Raw genomic sequence first — 19153 nt, 5'->3', positions numbered from 1 at the left:
TTCTTGCAAAGTCTAAGTCCAGCATAGCATGGAAATTGGGGTTTTATGCATTGCCCACTATGTTCAAAATGTCTGCCTTTATCTACTTGTATCAAAAGTTCTTAATTTTCAGATTTACCAGAAATAGAAACCCAGATTGATCCACTTTACTGACGTACAACATCCATGAAGATAAACATGGCAGACATCCTCACTTGAGGAAAACAAGTCACACCAGTGTTCTGAAGTCATTAGCTAACCTGCTGCTTGCATAAGTCAACAGTTTTCTACCAGTAGCCATAAAAAGAATGTGAAATAAAACCTTTCTATTTAATCATTCCTGGTGATTATGGAAGGGAACATGCTTTCATAAACAACAAAAGTTATTTTAATATACCTCTTGGTTTTAGTTTTTGTCCAATAATTAAATCCATGCAAGGATATTAATTTCAGTTAAAAATATCCAGCTCTCCCCACTAACAATAAAACTACATAAACACTTATAGATATTATAATTCCTATTAGCATATCATACATATGTATTAGCAGTTTGTAGTCACTGCTTTCCAGTAAGAATGAGAAATACAAACAAGTTAATGATGCATTCCTCTTACCTTCATTGCATCAAGAGCCAGTTTCAGATTTGCCTTCTCCATAGGATCAGTGGTATGTTTGACCAGCTCCTATTTGGAAGATACGGTTTAGTACTACTTCCATCAAATTAAAACAAAAACTAAGGAAAACATTTTACAAATAAACCATTTTATCATTATTTGCACCATAAAGTGATAAATCTGACATACCCAGGCTCTGTTTTCATCATAAATTTCAAACTGTAAGAAGATCAACTAGACATCAGAAGAACACGAGATGACGGTCAGAAAGTTTTCCTTTCAAAGTTGAACTTGAATTCTATCCCCCACTATCACACTGACACTCTTGCCAGATGTTAGGAAAGATCCCCTCCTGACAACTGACAGATGCTTTTCATTCATCGTCCAACTTGCCTTCATTACTATTTTTAATTCTGATGGCTATTATGTCTCAGGGCATTATGCTCTTCTGTTTACTGCTATTACTGTTACTTGTTCAGTTCAGTTCAGTCGCTCAGTCGTGTCCAACTCTTTGTGACCCCATGAACCGCAGCACGCCAGGCCTCCCTGTCCATCACCAACTCCCAGAGTTCACTCAAACTCATGTCTATCGACTCGGTGATGCCATCCAGCCATCTCATCCTCTGTCATCTCCTTCTCCTCCTGCCCCCAATCCCTCCCAGCATCAGAGTCTTTTCCAATGAGTCAACTCTTCACATGAGGTGGCCAAAGTACTGGAGTTTCAGCTTCAGCATCCTGTTACTTGTTAGTTCATCTTAAATGTCAGCCTATTCATCAGTCTTTCAAGTTTCTTCTTTCTTTGTCTGCACCTTAGAAATCAGTTATTGTTCCTTAGATTTTCACCTTGGTCTTCTGTTATTCTTACTTTACATACTCTATGAATTCTATCACAACCATTGCCATCGCATCACCTATTACCTAGTGGGACTGTTCACTCTCAAACGAATGTGCTCAATCCAGAATTCACGCCTGAGTCCCAGACGCAAATGTCCTATTTTAAATAGTTCTACTTGGTATCTCACAAGACCCTCAAGTCTAGCACGTCCAAATGTAATGAACCTTCACCCACATTCCTACTCTTGTTCCTGTTTATATTTTACTGAATGTTGGCACCTTTATCACTTAAGCCAAAACCTAACAGGTACCCCTGACTCTTCCCTCTCTCTCTCTCTCACAAGTTCTGTTGATGCTAACTTTATCCTTCTCCTTGCAACCACCCCCACTGCCACTACCTTGGTTCAAGTCACTGCTCTTTTTCAAACAGGCTTCTGTTTCATCTTCCACCTTGCAGTCTTTCCTCACTACTCTATTCACTATTGACTATTCTATTATTTCCTTGCTAATCTATTCACTCTACTGACATCAGAGTTGAATCTCTAAATGTAAGTTAGATCCTGTTATTTGAACTTCTGGGAAACCCACAAAAGCTTCAGGCTGTCATCCATTCTCCATAGATGCCTCATGATATATGAATTCTGCAAACCTCCCTCAACTTCTCTCCTCACTTCCATTCAAACAACCTATGTCCTATTTCCACTAAATTAATTGCAATTCTCAAAACACGTTCTAATATCTGATCCCATGAGGCATGGTGTTTTCTCTCCTCTAAAGCCCTTTCTCTCTAATCCACCTGTCAAACCGTTATTCTTCCTTCAAAGCTCAACTCAAGAATAGCTCCTCTGTGAAGCTTTCTATGACAGAGGCCTCTATTCAAGCCATAATTAACTAGGTCTTTATTTGTACCACCTTTGTACATACTTATCACATTGTACTGTATTTGGCAAATTACTTTTCATTTTCCCTATCTAAACAGTGAGATTTGTCAGTGTGAGGAGGGCAGTTTTATATTGTTGAGAGTCTCACACTATAATGTGGAACATGGAAGCCATTCAGAAGTCTTTGCTGAGTTCAAAACCATTAGTGTTTTTAGTAAACAGAACCTATAAACATCAAATCTGTTAAATATAATAAACTTGTCACACTTATATTCATTTCTATTTTTGCTTTTCCTCTATTAAATAATAAAAGTAAAGTGTTCTCAAAGTTTCAAATCCCACAATAAAATATTTTAATTTTATAAATCTGTGATTGCAAATCATAAGGCATTTCAAAAATTATTTACCCACTAAAACACAGTAGTAAGTAGAAAATGTTCAATTCACACCACATGTACTCAACATATTTCTAAACAGTAGACAAACTAATTCTACTCTATATTATTTTGAGATGGAAAAACATTTCTAGAATTTTTATCTAAGTGTGGTATCCCAGATAAAACTTTCCCTACTTAAAAAAAACCATCATGAAACTAAATATACTTTTGAAATTTAAAATATCAAACAACCCAAGAGAAGTTAAGGTAAAAAAAAAGTTTGCTGATTTTCTAAAAGGTATGGTCATATTTTATACTTTTATGTCTAAAATCTTTTAAGTGACCAAAATAGGTATTTCTTGAAAACTGTACCTTTTAAGTTCTTCAATCAATATTTGACTATCCCAAAGTTACAAAATAAATTATCATTTTCTTCTGTGATATGTTTTTAGTTTCATGATATCTCAGAAACTGACTGCCTAAGTCTTCCTTATTATTTTTTCATAAAATGCAATTTGATTAAGTTTCTTTGAGTTTAGGTCTCATAAATGTTTTAATGCATTTTTAAGGAATAATCAGGGTTGGAATTTTTCTGATTTCTCAGTAGAACAAAAATAGAAATGACTAATAATTTTGCAGCTACAGTTCAAGAAATTTAATATACAAGATGTATAAAGCACAGCAAATTCAGAATTATATTCACATACAGGTAGTAGATCTTTTTAAAATGACATTTCACAAGCATCAGCAGAGATGACAGACTAATACAGTAAGACATTTCTTTGGAGCAGAACGAATGAGTCTCCTGGTACAGCTATCAAATTAAATTTATAAGACTCTCCACCCTCATTAGAGGACTAACCATGGAAACCATAAGCTTTGGGGTTATAACAAGAATCACTTCAAAATAAATGTAGTCTTATTATAATTTAGTATAGCAGAAAGCAACACAGAATGTGACACAATTCTCTTTCATTTATGGTTATAAGGCCCAAGTTCTAACACAATTAACCTGCCAAAACTCAAGTGTATCACAACATTGAGATTCTATCAATGATTACTGCTAACAACAGAAGACTAGGTTGTTGAAGGGATATTTGTATTTGTTTTGCGTGTTTTTTAATTTTTAAAATTTTTTGGAGCCACTTCTGTTTGCAAGACATAAAACATAGCTTTATGAAAGATACAGAATTACCTTCACACAAAAGGAGGAAAACTTTTCCAGCTGTTCTATTATTTCCCATTTAGCCATCCTCATAATTGAAAAATGTAAGGGGAAAGGGCTCTAAATATCACGTTTCTGAGCATAATTGATGCTTCATTAATGTTTGGTTGAATTAATGAATGAACAAACAATTTTAAGTTACATACCTGAAGGAGAAGGTGATACTTCAAAACACGCTGCATAGGAACCACAAGCAAATCTCGAAGAGTAAATTTCCCATTGTTTGCTCTTTTAGAACATTCCTAATGAAATATATTTTTTTTAATTTAACTTTGTTAGTTTTACCAAACGAAGTCATAATACAAACATTAAAAGATGCAAAAGCCATAAGCAAAACTGCTATTATACAATAAATATTTTGCTCTTTTCCTTAATGATCCCCCTTTTTTTAAAAAAAAGGAAGTATCATCAAAGAAAAACCAAAACAAACAAACAAAACTTGCATCATTTCAGCTCTAAATAAGAATATATACATAGACCTATTCTACACATGGAAATTATTTTCTCTAGTGATCCTTCAGCATCTTCTTCCACTTAGCACTTAACCTTTCACCAGTCTCTCCAAGCAGGCCTATGGACCAGGAATCAAGAACAAGTCGCATTCATCAGACCCATTATGTGCCTTCCCCACCATCATGACTTTGGTTCATTTGGTTCTCACCAGCTGCCATGTGCTTTCTCTAATTTCCAGCAAAATCCACCACCGTCTTGAAGAGCTTTACTTCTAGGGTGTTAGTCTCAATCAAAACTGTTCTATCTCTCTGTGCTTTGTGGGTCTTTTCATTATTGTCATTAAATATATAATATCTTTCCTAATATATTTTTATATAGGAGCGATAAGAACACTTTCCTCAGTCAGGAAGAAATAGAGGAAAACAATAGAATGGGAAAGAACAGAGATCTCTTCAAGAAAATTAGAGATATCAAGGGAACTTTTCATTCAAAGATGGGCACAATAAAGGACAGAAATAGTAGGGACCTTACAGAAGCAGAAGATATTAAGAAGAAGTGGCAAGAATACACAGAAGAACTATACAAAAAAGATATTCACAACCCAGATAATCACAATGGTGTGATCACTCACCTAGAGCCAGATATCCTGGAATGTGAAGTCAAGTGGGCCTTAGGAAGCATCACTACGAACAAAGCTAGTGGAGGTGATGGAATTCCAATTGAGCTATTTCAAATCCTAAAAGATGATGCTGTGAAAGTGCTTCAATCAATATGCCAGAAAATTTGCAAACTCAGCAGTGGCCACAGGACTGGAAAAGGTCAGTTTTCATTCCAATCCCAAAGAAAGGCAATGCAAAAGAATGCTCAAACTACCGCACAATTGCAGTCATCTCACACACTAGAAAAATAATGCTCAAAATTCTCCAAGCCAGGCTTCTACAGTATATGAACCGTGATCTTCCAGATGTTCAAGCTGGATTTAGAAAAAGCAGTAGAATCATTGCCAACATCTGTTGGATCATCAGAAAAACAAGAGAGTTCCAGAAAAACATCTACTTGCTTTATTGACTATGCCAAAGCCTTTGACTGTATGGATCATGATACACTGTGGAAAATTCTGAAAGAGATAAGAATACCAGACCACCTGACCTGCATCCTGAGAAATCTGTATGCAGGTCAAGAAGCAACAGTTAGAACTGGACATGGAACAAACAACAGACTGGTTCCAAATCAGGAAAGGAGTACGTCAAGGCTGTATATTGTCACCCTGCTTATTTAACTTACATGCAGAGTACATCATGAGAAATGTTGAAATGGATGAAGCACTAGCTGGAATCAAGATTGCCCGGAGAAATATCAATAACCTCAGATATGCTGATGACACCACACTAATGGCAGAAAGCGAAAAAGTAAAGAGCCTCTTGATGAAAGTGAAAGAAGAGAGTGAAAAAGTTGGTTTAAAATTCAGCATTCAGAAAACTAAGATCATGGCATCTGGTCCCATCACTTCATAGCAAATTGATGGGAACACAATGGAAACGGTGACAGACTAATTTTTTGGGCTCCAACATCAGTGCAGATGGTGACTACAGCCATGAAATTAAAAGATGCTTGCTCCTTGGAAGAAAAGCTATGACCAACCAACCTAGACAGCTTATTAAAAAGCAGAGACCTTACTTTGCCAACAGAGGTCTGTCTAGTCAAATCTATGGTTTGTCCAGTAGTCATGTATGGATGTGAGAGTTGGACTGTGAAGAAAGCTGAGCGCCGAAGAATTGATGCTTTTGAACTGTGGTGTTGAAGACTCTTGAGAGTCCCTTGGACTGGAGATCCAACCATCCAGCCTAAAGGAAATCAGTCCTGAATATTCATTGGAAGGACTGATGCTGAAGCTGAAACTCCAATACTTTGGCCACCTGATGCAAAGAACTGACTAATTTGAAAAGACCCTGATGCTAGGAAAGATTATAGGCAGGATGAGAAGGGGATGACAGAGGATGAGATGGTTGGATGGCATCACCGACTCAATGGACATGAGTTTGACTACCTCTGGAAGTTGGCAATGGACAGGGAGGCCTGGCATGCTGCAGACCATGGGTTCGCAAAGAGTCAGAACTGAGTGACTACACTGAATATATTTTTATACCTCTTAAGAATTTGTTAGTTGAAATGCATTAAATCGAATGACTGACTCCAAAAATTTGCTAAAATATAAACCCACTACTGAATTCAAAGTTTTTAAAGCCACCAATATTATTTTTTTAATCTCACACTCAACTTTCTTAAAAGTTTACTGAAAAATAGTATTAACTGGCTCATTCTTTTGATGTTAACTACAACTTTAAGGAGAGTACTTTGAATTTGTAGTGTCAAAGCCTGAATTTAAATCAAGTTTGGCAACTCTTGGCTGTATGACCTTGAACAGGTTGATTTTCTGATTTTACTGTCACTCACATATTCATGATTTCATTCAAAAAAAAAAAGCAAGGTGCCATAAAAATATTTTTATTTGTGAGCAACCTAGTAAGTCCAAAATCCTAAGACAATTACATAACCAAGACCAAGGAACTTTCCAGTTCATGGAAGGAGTTGTATTTAAGACCATACTCTTGTTTCCATTTTGCCCATACTTAGCTTTTCCAGAACATGGAAGATATATTATCAGGACTACGGAAACAAACACCAGTAGCTCCAATGACCATATTGAGTTTGTGTGTTTGACTAGAGTTCTCAGGCAGGAACTGGGCACACATCCTGACATGTTAGCTTATGTCTTGTAAATTGCTGCGGTTCACTGGATGGATAACTATTTCACTGATTTCTTGCTTCCATAGCTTGTAACAAGTTCTGGATCATAAGTCTCAAATAGGAGGTCAAAGTGCTAATATTATTGTAATGAATGGGTCTCATTTTGCCAGCTGCATTTTAAGTTCCTTGGAAACTGAGGTTGTATCTTACACTTGTTATGTTATGCCATCTTAACACAGTGTTAAGAATGAAAATGATATACATTTAAAATTCACTTTATGTATGGAAATCAGTTTAAAACTTTTGGGGTAAAATTAATTCAAGTTCTAAGTTATAGGCTCAAGAAGTAAAGAATCTAACACTGCTGGCATTAACTACAGTTGGGGGGCTGAGACCCCATAAAGGTAAAATGTTCATTAGTATTGAAAGTAAATAAAGGGTAGAAATGATTCTTCCACAACATCCAGTCAAGTGCTTGGCCTCAACTCTTAATCCTAATAGAAAAGAAATTGAAATAGGGACGAGCTACCTTTTATAGCAAGGTAATGGGACTCCATTACCCTTCACCCCATGTTACTTTGGTTCTACAATAAGGGTGAAAAAAGGCAGAAATCATCAAGAATAAAAATAACCACAAAACAGAAAACATGAGGGAGGCACAAAGAAACCAATTATAAAGGAGCTTTCCCGCTCCCATGCTGGGACTTGCAGAAGACTGTTTTAGCAAAGACTATGTTTTGAAGGCTTATAGTAAGTATTTGATTAAATATTTCCAAATCAGGCCCATGGTTAGAAATAAGGGCATTTCAGCTGGGGAAAAGACAACCAGCATCACCTCACACTCAGCCTTCAAACTCAGTCTGAGGGTCTCTCTTTCCCTAAGATTTACAATGACTATAGAAACTATAACTCTAGAGATTGAAGGTGTGCTTATTGGGCAGGATTTTGACAGTGACTCTGAAAAGAAGGGAGAGTAACATTCAAAAATAATGTTGAGAATATAATGAAGGTTTGATTGTCCACTTGCTGACTCTTCTCTTGAATGAAAATTATGTATCTTTATTTTAAAAATACTGCCTTAATGGTAGCTTCATTAGGTAATCACTGTGTAAGTTGTAAAGTTTTAACTTGACCATCATATTTTAATTTGACTCAAGATGTCCTACAGTTTTAAACTTATGAGGCTCGGTGCTCTGGTGCACTGGGATGACCCAGAGGGATGGTATGGGGAGGGAGGTGGGAGAGGGGTTCAGGATGGGGAACACGTGTTCACCCGAGGCGGATGCATGTTAATGTATGGCAAAACCAATACAATATTGTAAAGTAAAAATAATAATAATAATTAAAAAAAAAAAAGAGGAGCAGAAGCCCTTTGAGCTAATAAGGTGGTAAGGATGTCATTCAGTGGTGACTCAAAACATCTCCAAACACAAGATCCACATCATCAAGGGATTGTAAGAGGTAAGAAAGGATCTATGATATAAAATTAGTACAGTTACCTGGTAGCCTGTTGATGTGCAAAGTTTCTCACCAATAGCTCCCCTTTGTGGGAATTATGAGTTAGGAAATCAGACCAGATATGCTCAACAGTGAAGGGGCTGTCATTTGAAAATCCTCTATTTTTCCTTGTTTATCACCTGACCTTGTGGTTAAACCCAACAATCAGCAGCAAGGAGGGTATGAGAGGGCCAACCAAGCCACCCACAGTCACCCAAGAATGGATTATACATCTCTACCTGAACTTTAAGAAGATCCAAACATATGGATAATATATTTGAAATGACAATTCATATAACACAGAAATAATCATTTTTCAAAAGTTTTTTGAAATTGCAAATCCTTCTTATGGGGGAAAAAAAGATGTACCAAAAAAAAAAAAAAAATGACAACACAGTTTCCAGACTTATTTTCCATTATTACCAGGTGCTTTGTTCATACTGATCTACTTGCCATTTCTCAACCTTTCCTGACTCTTCTGGTCAAGACATACCAATTCTTACAGAATTCTCTACAAGGAATCTCACCTATCAAGACCTACCCCATTCATTAGTGACCTAATTCAAATGCCACCTCTTTAGATAAATCTTCTATAGTCTAACCATACTGAAGTAATTACTCAGTCTTACTCATGGAGCCCTGGCAAAGAGTGCTTACTACTTAATCTCACCATATGTGTATGTGTCTTGTCTTACTTCTTATGGGCAATATCCATGCCCTTTTTATACACCTGCCCATACATATCTTATATTTTTACTAAACAATCTAAATCTATGTATAGATTATCTCACATATATCTTACTCACCCTGTACCTTTTACTTCCCTGGGTAAATTACTCATAATCTCTCTGAACCTTGGCTTCCTTATTCATAAGATAAGAAAATTAATTGTATGTATCTGACAGTCATGAGGGCCTAATGAGATAATCCATATAAAAAAGCCATAAATCTATGTTACTACTGTTATTATTACTGCCACATTATTATTTTAGAGGGCTATCTAATATTTTATGAAATCACACTTAGAATTCATGGAAATTTACAGTTGCAATGATCACAAGAAGAAATATATTGTTATAGTTTATATTACTCTATGACACATACAAACAAAAAATAAACAGGCACCTCTAATTTCAGTCTGACATCCTCTTTTGTCTTAGAAATGTAGTCTAAACTAGAGATGGCCGACTCCACGCCACTGCAGTACTGCCCGTAAATAACCAACCTGAAAGGAAAAGATAGAGAAAGGAAGCTGAGGACAAAAAGGCAAGATTAAAGTAGAAGAGGAAATCCATCTACTTAAATCCACAGTTACCTATAACCAAAGCAAATCTCACTCACCCTGCACTTCTTACTTTCTAGGTAACCCTGGACAGATTGCTCAGAACCTCAGTTTTCTCGTTTTGTTGAACACACACCACACTCACAGCATTCTTACCTAGAAAATCCTATGGACAGATGAGCCTGCGGGCTAAGTCCATGGGGTCACAAAGAGTCAGACACAACTTAGTGACTGAGCACATGCACACATACAGTTCCAGAATTAGGGTCACTCATATTTATGGTATTAAAAGTGACTATTTTTAATTTCCAAATTTGAATGGAATTGATTCCATGTACAATTGTCATAGCAGGTGGATTTTACAATCAAACTTAATGACTGTTCATATTGTTGGAGTGGGCTTGCCAGGTGTGCTAGTGGTGAAGAAACTGCCTGCCAATGCAGGAGACACAAGAGATTCAGGTTCTATCCCTGGTCAGGAAGATCTCCTAAAGTAGCAAATGGGAATCCACTCCAGTATTCTTGTCTGGAGAATTCCATGGACAGAGGAGCCTGGAGGGCTGCAGCCCATGGGGTTGCAGAGAGTCAGACCCTTAGCATGCACACACACACACTATTGGAGTACATATATACATCAAAAACAAAATTAAAGTTTCTGTTCAAGTTTCTATTAGAGATCAACTTTTACACTGTTTATGCTCACTCAGGAACAGTTTTATTTTCTACTACAATCTCACTGTAATCACTAGTTAAAGCTCCACTCATTAATAAACTTCCTACTCCTTCCCACTTTTTAATTAAGAAAAATACATTATCTGAAAAGTAGGAATGCGAGGCCTGAGCTGTGCTGGGTAGGAGACCATTCATACTGCATGGGGTCTGAGTCTACTTCAGGAAGGGTATCTCTGGAGTGACAACAATTTTTGCAGAGAGTCTGGTTAATTTATTGTTTCTTGTAGCTCTCTGGTGGAAAAAAATACCACATTAATATTTATCTAATGTTGACGCAAAGCAGTTAATTAGCCACTTCTGGGTACTATGAACTATAGGGCTTGATTCAAAAAGAGAGTGTTATATTTTAAGCAAAATTCCTTGGTACTTCTAATTCATGTGAATTGCTCAGAAGATTTTTTTCAAACTCCGAAAGAGAAATTGACTTTGCCTGTGAATCTAATACTCCAAAATAGAGAATTATAAGCTATTAGAGTTGGAAAAAGCAGTAAGTACCAACTAATGTACCCCTAACATTTACGGACTAAGAAAAGGAGGCTCAGAGAGTTAAGATGACCTCCTGAAGTCTATGTACAGGACTCAAGAGTGATAGGTGTGTACAAGAACCTACACTTTCTGGTTTTCAGTGCAAAACTTGAACTCTTTTTTTCTTTTTCTTTTTTCCTGGTATATATAGAGAGAGCTCAACCACCACCCTGAGATTAACTGTCCCATGTTCTAATTACTTTGCACATAGTATCTTAATGAACCATATTTACAGCTGTTTATGAGAAACTTTAATACTAACCCTGACTGTAATTACAAACTAATAGCCACGAAGTTTAAAACCCAAAAGTTACCTTTCCTTGTAGTTAATGAAAACTTGATACAAGTTCTGGTCATTTTTATTCACAATGGAATCATGAATCTCTTGCATTAGGTTCCGATGAACTTTCACAAGTTCCTTAGAAAAGAAAACAACAGCAGGAGAAATTAGGAATCAGAACCAAAAAAAACCAAACCATCACCTGGAGCCCAGCATCCCTATTGTTGCCAGACTTGCCACTCAAGGATATGCTGAATGCCCTCAATATATAAACCTGCTCCCATCAGTAAAAAGAGGAAGAAGAGGAGGGGAAGAAAAGGGAGGGGAGAGAGAAGAGGAAGAAAAGAGAAGGGGAAACGGAAAGGTAAGGAGGGCAGGAGAAGAGGAGAGGGGAAGGGAAGGAGAGAGGGAGAGAAGAGAGAGGCCATGTACATGGGAAATAGCCATTTCAGATCTGACTCAAAATGTCAGTGTCCTGTGGAAAGAGAAATTATCTCACTAGTTATTAAAGGGTAATTTATTCCTTGTATTAAAATATGTACAGTTCATTTTCATTTTATAATCACTTTAAAATTTTAAATAAAACTATCCAAATGCTTAATGTTTTATTGACAGGATAAAGTAATGATTCATGTCCTTGGGACATGAAAATGTAGATTTGTACTTGTGTCAATTAGTGGTGTCCTGGAGCTAAGCTAACAATCATCAGACTAAATTACTTGAAACCAGACAGCTAATGGCATAAATAAGCAGCAAATACATTGTAGTAGGCCGTTTAATAGGGCAACTCAAAACTCAAGAATTTCACATTTTTCCTGATAACCAAGTCATTTTCAGTTAGACGGTAAAATGCATACCACAGCTGGGAAACGACGAGATTCAAGTCAAAGTGTCAATTCTCCCACCACCTCTTCCCATGTAGCCTGCAGCGTACATTGACTGCAGGGCATGCCTTTCCTCAGCAGGTATAAGTACAGCACAAATATGTTGGTCTCATCACTATTTTTTTTCCTCTATCACTTTTTTGAGGAGCATGGAAAAGCCATTAGAGTAAGGACTGTCAAACAGGTCCTAAGTTCTGGTGACTGCGTATAACTGGTTTGATACTTATCTTCCTAGAATGTGTGGCTTGTTTTTTTTGTTAATTTATTTTTTATTGAAGTATAGTTGATTTACAATGTTGTGTTAGCTTTAGGTATATAGCACAGTGATTCAGTTATACACACACACACACACACACACGTATATATATTCTTTTACAGATTCTTTTCCCTTACAGATTATCCCAAAATACTGAATATACTTCTCTGTGCTATACAGTAGGTCCTTGTTGGTTATCTGTTTTCTCTTTTTTTATTATTTATCTATTTTAGATGGAGGCTAATTACTATACAATATTGTATTGGTTTTGCCATACATTGACATGAATCTGCCACAGGTGTACATGTATTCCCCATCCTAAATCCCCTCCCACCTTCCTCCCCATCCCATCCCTCAGGGTCATCCCAGTGCACCAGCCCTGAGCACCCTGTCTCATGCATTGAACCTGGACTGGCAATCTGTTTCACATATGATAATATACATGTTTCAGTGCTATTCTCTCAAATCACCCCACCCTCGCCCTCTCCCACAGAGTCCAAAAGACTGTTCTATACATCTGTGTCTCTTTTGCTGTCTTGCATACAGGGTTATCGTTACCATCTTTCTAAATCCCATATATATGCGTTAGTATACTATATTGGTGTTTTTCTTTCTGGCTTACTTCACTCTGTATAATAGGCTCCAGTTTCATCCACCTCATTAGAACTGATTCAAATGTATTCTTTTTAATGGCTGAGTAAGACTCCATTGTGTATATGTACCACAGCTTTCTTATCCATTGGTTTTCTGATGGACATCTAGGTTGCTTCCATGTCCTGGCTATAATAAACAGTGCAGTGATGAACATTGGGGTACACGTGTCTCTTTCAGTTCTGGTTTCCTAGGTGTGTATGCCCAGCAGTGGGATTGCTGGGTCATATGGCAGTTCTATTTCCAGTTTTTTAAGGAACCTCCTGTGTGGCTTGTTTTATGCTAAACATTCATTTGATAATCGTGAGCTTTTTCTTCCTTCTGTGTTACAAATCAATAAGAATGCCTTCATGTGGCCATAATCAGGGACAAGGACAACATGCCACAGTTCATCAATTCATGCACAGCAACGCTAAATATAAAGGAATCAAAATATTAGGGACCTCACAGGTGATACAAGCAAGCCTGTACATCAAAGCTTATGTATTGTATATAAAAGTTGTATGTTAAAACCAAGGCCAATTCCGGAGGACTAAGAAGTTGAATCTTGCCTAGCAAGACCGCATACAGTATTGCACTTGGCTTGCTTCTAGGCTTCTTGGTAAATATTCTTTTAGGATTGTAAGGTACCCTGAAATTTGTAATGATTGTATAAATGTGAAGAAAAGTTCTTCACATCTTATCATTAAAATAGATTATTTTATTAGAAGGAAACGGTGTATTTCAGAAATGGAAGTTTATTATGTTACAACCAGAAGCAGAAAACACCAAAAAGCAGAGAACAGGGAACTGTAGGAATGGCAGTAAGTGGAAGAGCGGGATGAAGCCAGGACGGTGTCTGTAAGATGGGGTCGAGGGGCTAGAGAATGAGAGAGCAAGGAGTGGGGCAGAAGGGAACTCCCATGAGACAAAGAGACTGTAACACCAGGGATTCACTGGGGCTACCTTGTCATGACAAACAATTAAGTACATGAGTCTTATTCATTTGTGTTCAGCATACATTTTGATTGATTTTTGGTTGACAATATGACATGACAGTTATTTCCAGAAAATAAGACTATAAGAACTCAGGAGGCAGAAAATTGGGTTAAATTTCTTAGAGAATATAATGTTCAAGTAGAGAGCCACTACGTAAATAAAGATTTTATAGAAGTGTAGCTCCATTTTTACTAGCGATTTTTACTTACAGGAATGTTGATGAATACTGAATCAAATTCTGCTGCTGTCAGAAATCTTTTCAATGGTGCCATGAAATACTACCAGGAGAGAAGAGAGAGGTAATAATTAATCACAACTTATCCTAATCCATATGACAGTTTTTCATCAAGGAGCAATAAATATTTATTGAAAATTAATCAGTTTTTTGAATACCAAGAAAAAAGCAGAAACTATTTTCTCTGTCATAAAGATTCAACATTTGAACAGAGATATAAGACATAAATACAGGTTAACATATTTAAAATATGAAATAAAAGATTTGGCCTATAAATGCTTCTAAAATTAAGAAAAGAAAAAAAAAAAAAAGAAGAAGAGAGAATGCCATTGGCTGAACTGGCAAACAATGGCAACATTTTGGAGATATATTTGAGGACTAACATAAAATATCCCTCACATGCTTTGTGGAGATTCTAGATCCCTGAGATAAACAATCTGCTTATGCAATTTAGGGACCACTCCCTTTCATTCCTTGGGAATTCTAGTTCCTGGCCTATCATATCTCTGGTCCATTGCTACTCCATCTTTCTTTTTGACCATTTCAGTAACTATGTAGATGATCCTTCCAATAGCCTGGCTTCTTGGTTCCTTGAACTCCAACAATCTGTGCCCCATTCTAGCTGAGCTCCTCTTGTGGTCATAGCCCAAGACCCTGCCATTACCAACCACTGCATATGCTCCAGAGAATTAATTTGAAGCAAGCAACTCTCTGACTTCTACCCTCCCACATTTACAGCTCTTCCTCCAAAGGCTTCTCCAGCCCACTGGGTCTGCCCATCCCCTGATCATCCCACAGTTCCTCATATCCTCACTTCCCTTCTTACCCAGTGTACATTCCATGAGCCATCATCAGAATCACTATCCTGCAAATACCCTTACTCTCTCTTCTTTTTTTCTGGAAAAATGAAAACCCGGTTAAATCTAGCTTTCCATATATTTTGTGCCTGTACCTAAAAAGTTAAACAGAAGCTATATTAATAGCTAGTTCAAAATAAAATCACAAAACTCAACTGAACCTTCACACTATATAATCCCAGCACATTTACCCTCTCATTGTCTTAAACAACTCTTTCACACCTTCATCTATTTTTTTTTTTTTTAACTTGCAAACTGTCTGCTGGTTCTCATTCTCCTAGCCTCCAAATGTGGAAGTCACCAGAAGTGATCTTAAACCTCTTCTCTATCAGCATTTATTCCCTTGGCGGTTTCCTCTAGTGCCAAGGCCTTAAACACCATTGCATAATGATAATGGCCCAGTTTATACATCAGTTCAACTTTTCCACCAGATGTCAGACACATATATCTAACTTCTTCCTCAACACATCCCGTTGGAAGCTAATAGGTATTGCAAATTCAGCAGGTCCCAGCAGACTCATGATCACACACCTACCCTTTCCCATCTCAGTCACCATCGTCATCATGCTAAAAACCTGGTGTACTTGATTGCTCTTTTCCATACACCCTTTACCTAACTCATCATCAAATCCACTGGGCTCTACTTTCAAAGTTTATTCAGAATCTGACTACTCTCTACCACCTTTACCAATACTATCACTTTCTGTCAACTTTATTATTGCAATATTCTTCTAACATTTCCCCCAATTTCCACCCTTGCCTGACAAGAGTCAGAATGAGCTATTAAAAACTTGCATTAGATCCCATTACTTTTGCTACTCAAAACACTTCAGCTTTTAGCCGGGTGTTCCCATATGCCTCCTGTGCCGTGGGCGCTCACCAGGTTTCCAATCTCACCGCTCCCCTGCACTCAGTCTGCCTCAGCCTCCCGGCCTGCTGCTGTTCCTTGAAGTACACTGAACACTGTCCCATGTGAGGGCCCTTCTCCCAGGGATTGTCCGCTCTGGGATGTTAACATGGCTCACTCCTCAATTCACTCAGCTGTCTGCTTAAATACGACCTGACCATAGAGGCTTTCCATTACCACTCTACATAAGATAACACCAGATTCCCCCATCTCTCACTATCCCCTTCCTCTGCCTTATTTTTCTTCAGAGGACTTATCACCACCTGACATACTTACTTGCCTAAATTATAAACCCTCCCATGAGAGTCAGGAGAACTACAGAGTTTTGTTGTGTTGGTGGCTATACCCTCAGTCCCTAAATTAGGGCCATTCAGACACTAAGAAATCAATAAATCATTGTGGGATTGTGGGATGAATAAATCTGCTTTGAGATCTTTAAATCAAAAATTATACTGAATATCAGAATACACAGACACTGCAGAAACATTGAGCCTAAGGCATTAACTATACAAAGCAGTACAGCAAGTCCCTGACATACAAATGAGTTCCATTCTGAAAGCGCATGAGTAAATTCAATTTAAGTTCAACAGTTAGCCTAGGTACCCACCTAACACAATCAACCACATAGTACTTTACTATAATAGGTTTATAATACCTTTCACACAAATAATATACACATTAAAAAAAATTTTTTTTAATCTTATAGTGCAGTACCTCAAAAAGTACAGTCCAACAGCTGGCATATAGGAACTGTCACATACACTCACATCTTTGAAAGTTCACAACATGAAGGTTCATATGTAGGTGACTTACTGTGCTTGAAAATTGAGAATACCTAATGACTTACTTTTTCTATTGACTCCAGTGTTTCTGTATATTTTTCTTCTGTCTGCTTAATTTCTGCTAGGCAGCAACTTCGTATATCATTTTCTGGACATTTCTACAATTAAAATTTTCAAATTAAAATTATTTAGTCAAATTCATATATTAATCTCTTCAGTAGAAGACAGAAATAAAAATTATTTAATTTTTAAGCATTCCATTCCAACATAATGATTTCTTTTTGGTTTGTTTTTGTTCTTTTGTTTCGTTTAGGCCATGCTGCACAGCTTGTGGGATCTTAATCCGCTGACCACGGATGGAACCCGTGTACTCTTCAGTGGAAGCATGGAGTTCTAACCACTGGACCACCAGGGAATTCCCAGGCCTTCGATTCTAATAACACAAATAACTTAAAGATACATTGAACTGCATTTGTGAAGCATCTTTGTTTTTAAAGGGCTTCCCTGGTGGCTCAGATGGTAAAGAACCTGCCTGCAATGCAGGAGACCCAGCTTCAATCTCTGAGTCAGGAAGATCCCCTAGAGGAAGCGCATGGCAACCCACTCCACTATTCTTGCCTGGAAAATTACATGGACAGAGGAACCTGACGGGCTGCGTGGTGTCACAAAAAGTTGGACACGACTGAATGACTAACACACTTTGCTTTTTAAAAAAATTTGAACAATGTAAATGTAAAAGTTTGAGATAATTAAAAACATACTTTGAGTATACTCTCTTTAAACCGAAGCATCTGTTTTACTATAAATGTAACTCAACCTGGAAACATCATGAATGGTCTAATACCATTTTCTTAATGTACAGCATACTTTACAAGTGCTATAGAAAAACTCCCAAAAATCATAAAAGAATATTTGGTAAGTAAAAAAAAAATCTCAAAATATTTTTTCAAGAGTTCACATCTTGGTGTTTGGTTTTTACTAAGTGTTTAAGACTAGAGGCAGAAGAACATGGTAGGAAGATCAAAGGTTTGGGGATCAGATAGAATTGGGTTCAAGGACCAGTTTTATTGTCATTTAGCTTGTCATTGTGAAGAAGTTACCTAATTTCTCTGTCTCGATTTTCTCATCTATAAAACAAAATTACAGTAGCCAGCCCAAGGATCTGTAAATGAGATAACCCATGCGGAGCGCCTAACACCCTGAGGAGCGCACTGGACGTGCCCTGTGCCTTCTGCCATCATCACCACTCACCCTGGGCGACACGGACAGCCCAGCACCGTCAGCACAGTGAAGACAGTCCTGGGGAAAGAGAGTGAGGAATCTGCTGGTGCCCAAGGCAGCTGATAATTTAAGGGGGCACAGACAATACTTTGTCACCTAAAACACTTAAAATGCTGCCACAGGTGTCCAGTCAGCTGGCACAGCAGGTTAAAGCACACATTTATGACATTTACCAAACACAGGCCAGCCAATCTGTTTTCAACCCACAGAAGCTGCTGCTCCCTACCTGGGCATCAGACAACTTGTCAGCCTTTTATTAAATGCAAGAGGTCAAAGAGAGCTGAGCAAATTCATCAAAGTACTCAAGAAACCTAAACTACACCTAGCTCATGAAGAAAGACTTTTGTGTAAAAAAAAAAGACTATGTTCATAAAAGTTTAAGCAACTGACTTTTTCTTTTCTATTTCAAATTACAGATGATAAAATCATTCAAAGTAATTCTGAATGTTTTACATATTTTCATGCAGATAGTTTTGTGGGCTCATATTGACTATGGTAATATCTGAAAATAAGTTTATAAAATAGCAAAAAAATACTAGGGGATGTATAATGAAACAAAAGAAAGAAAAATACCTTATATCAACTCCTAACAAATAGGAAGAAATATTCTTTAACATATATTTTATGCCACATCAAATTTAAAGTAGATTTATCTGCTTTGTAAGAGATTTCCTTTCATAACAGTATAATTTTATGATTCCCTGAAATTATGCTCTATTGCCACTCTGCTTTATTTAGCTGGGTCGCACGCCCTTTACCTCTCAGACTTGATTTTTCTACTAGTAAAATGAAAGGATTAGACCAGAGATTCCCTATAGATGTTCTGAACTGCACAATGTCTCATTTTGTGCACTTCAGTTGTGTCCAACACTTTGCAACTCTACGGACTGTAGCC

The 19153-nt window shown here is 37.3% G+C and overlaps 1 protein-coding gene across 2 annotated transcripts in view; it reads right to left on the bottom strand.

Moving 5' to 3' along the window:
* The window catches only part of VAV3 (vav 3 guanine nucleotide exchange factor), a 436414-nt gene that overhangs the window by 210391 nt on the left and 206870 nt on the right, over positions 1-19153 (bottom strand). For both annotated transcript variants that reach the window (XM_010830944.1, XM_010830945.1), the window contains exons 6-11: positions 17043-17135; positions 14406-14474; positions 11462-11565; positions 9734-9833; positions 4057-4152; positions 594-662 (exon numbers count right to left, since the gene is read on the bottom strand). In XM_010830944.1, the coding sequence (XP_010829246.1) occupies positions 594-662; positions 4057-4152; positions 9734-9833; positions 11462-11565; positions 14406-14474; positions 17043-17135 (531 nt within the window). The remainder of the gene's footprint in view (positions 1-593; positions 663-4056; positions 4153-9733; positions 9834-11461; positions 11566-14405; positions 14475-17042; positions 17136-19153) is intronic.

This window comes from Bison bison, unplaced genomic scaffold (genome assembly GCF_000754665.1).
Source record: "Bison bison bison isolate TAMUID 2011002044 unplaced genomic scaffold, Bison_UMD1.0 scf7180017864519, whole genome shotgun sequence".
NCBI lineage: Eukaryota > Metazoa > Chordata > Mammalia > Artiodactyla > Bovidae > Bison > Bison bison.
Note: the sequence above shows the minus strand (reverse complement) of the source record. Positions and strands in the feature narration are given on the sequence as shown.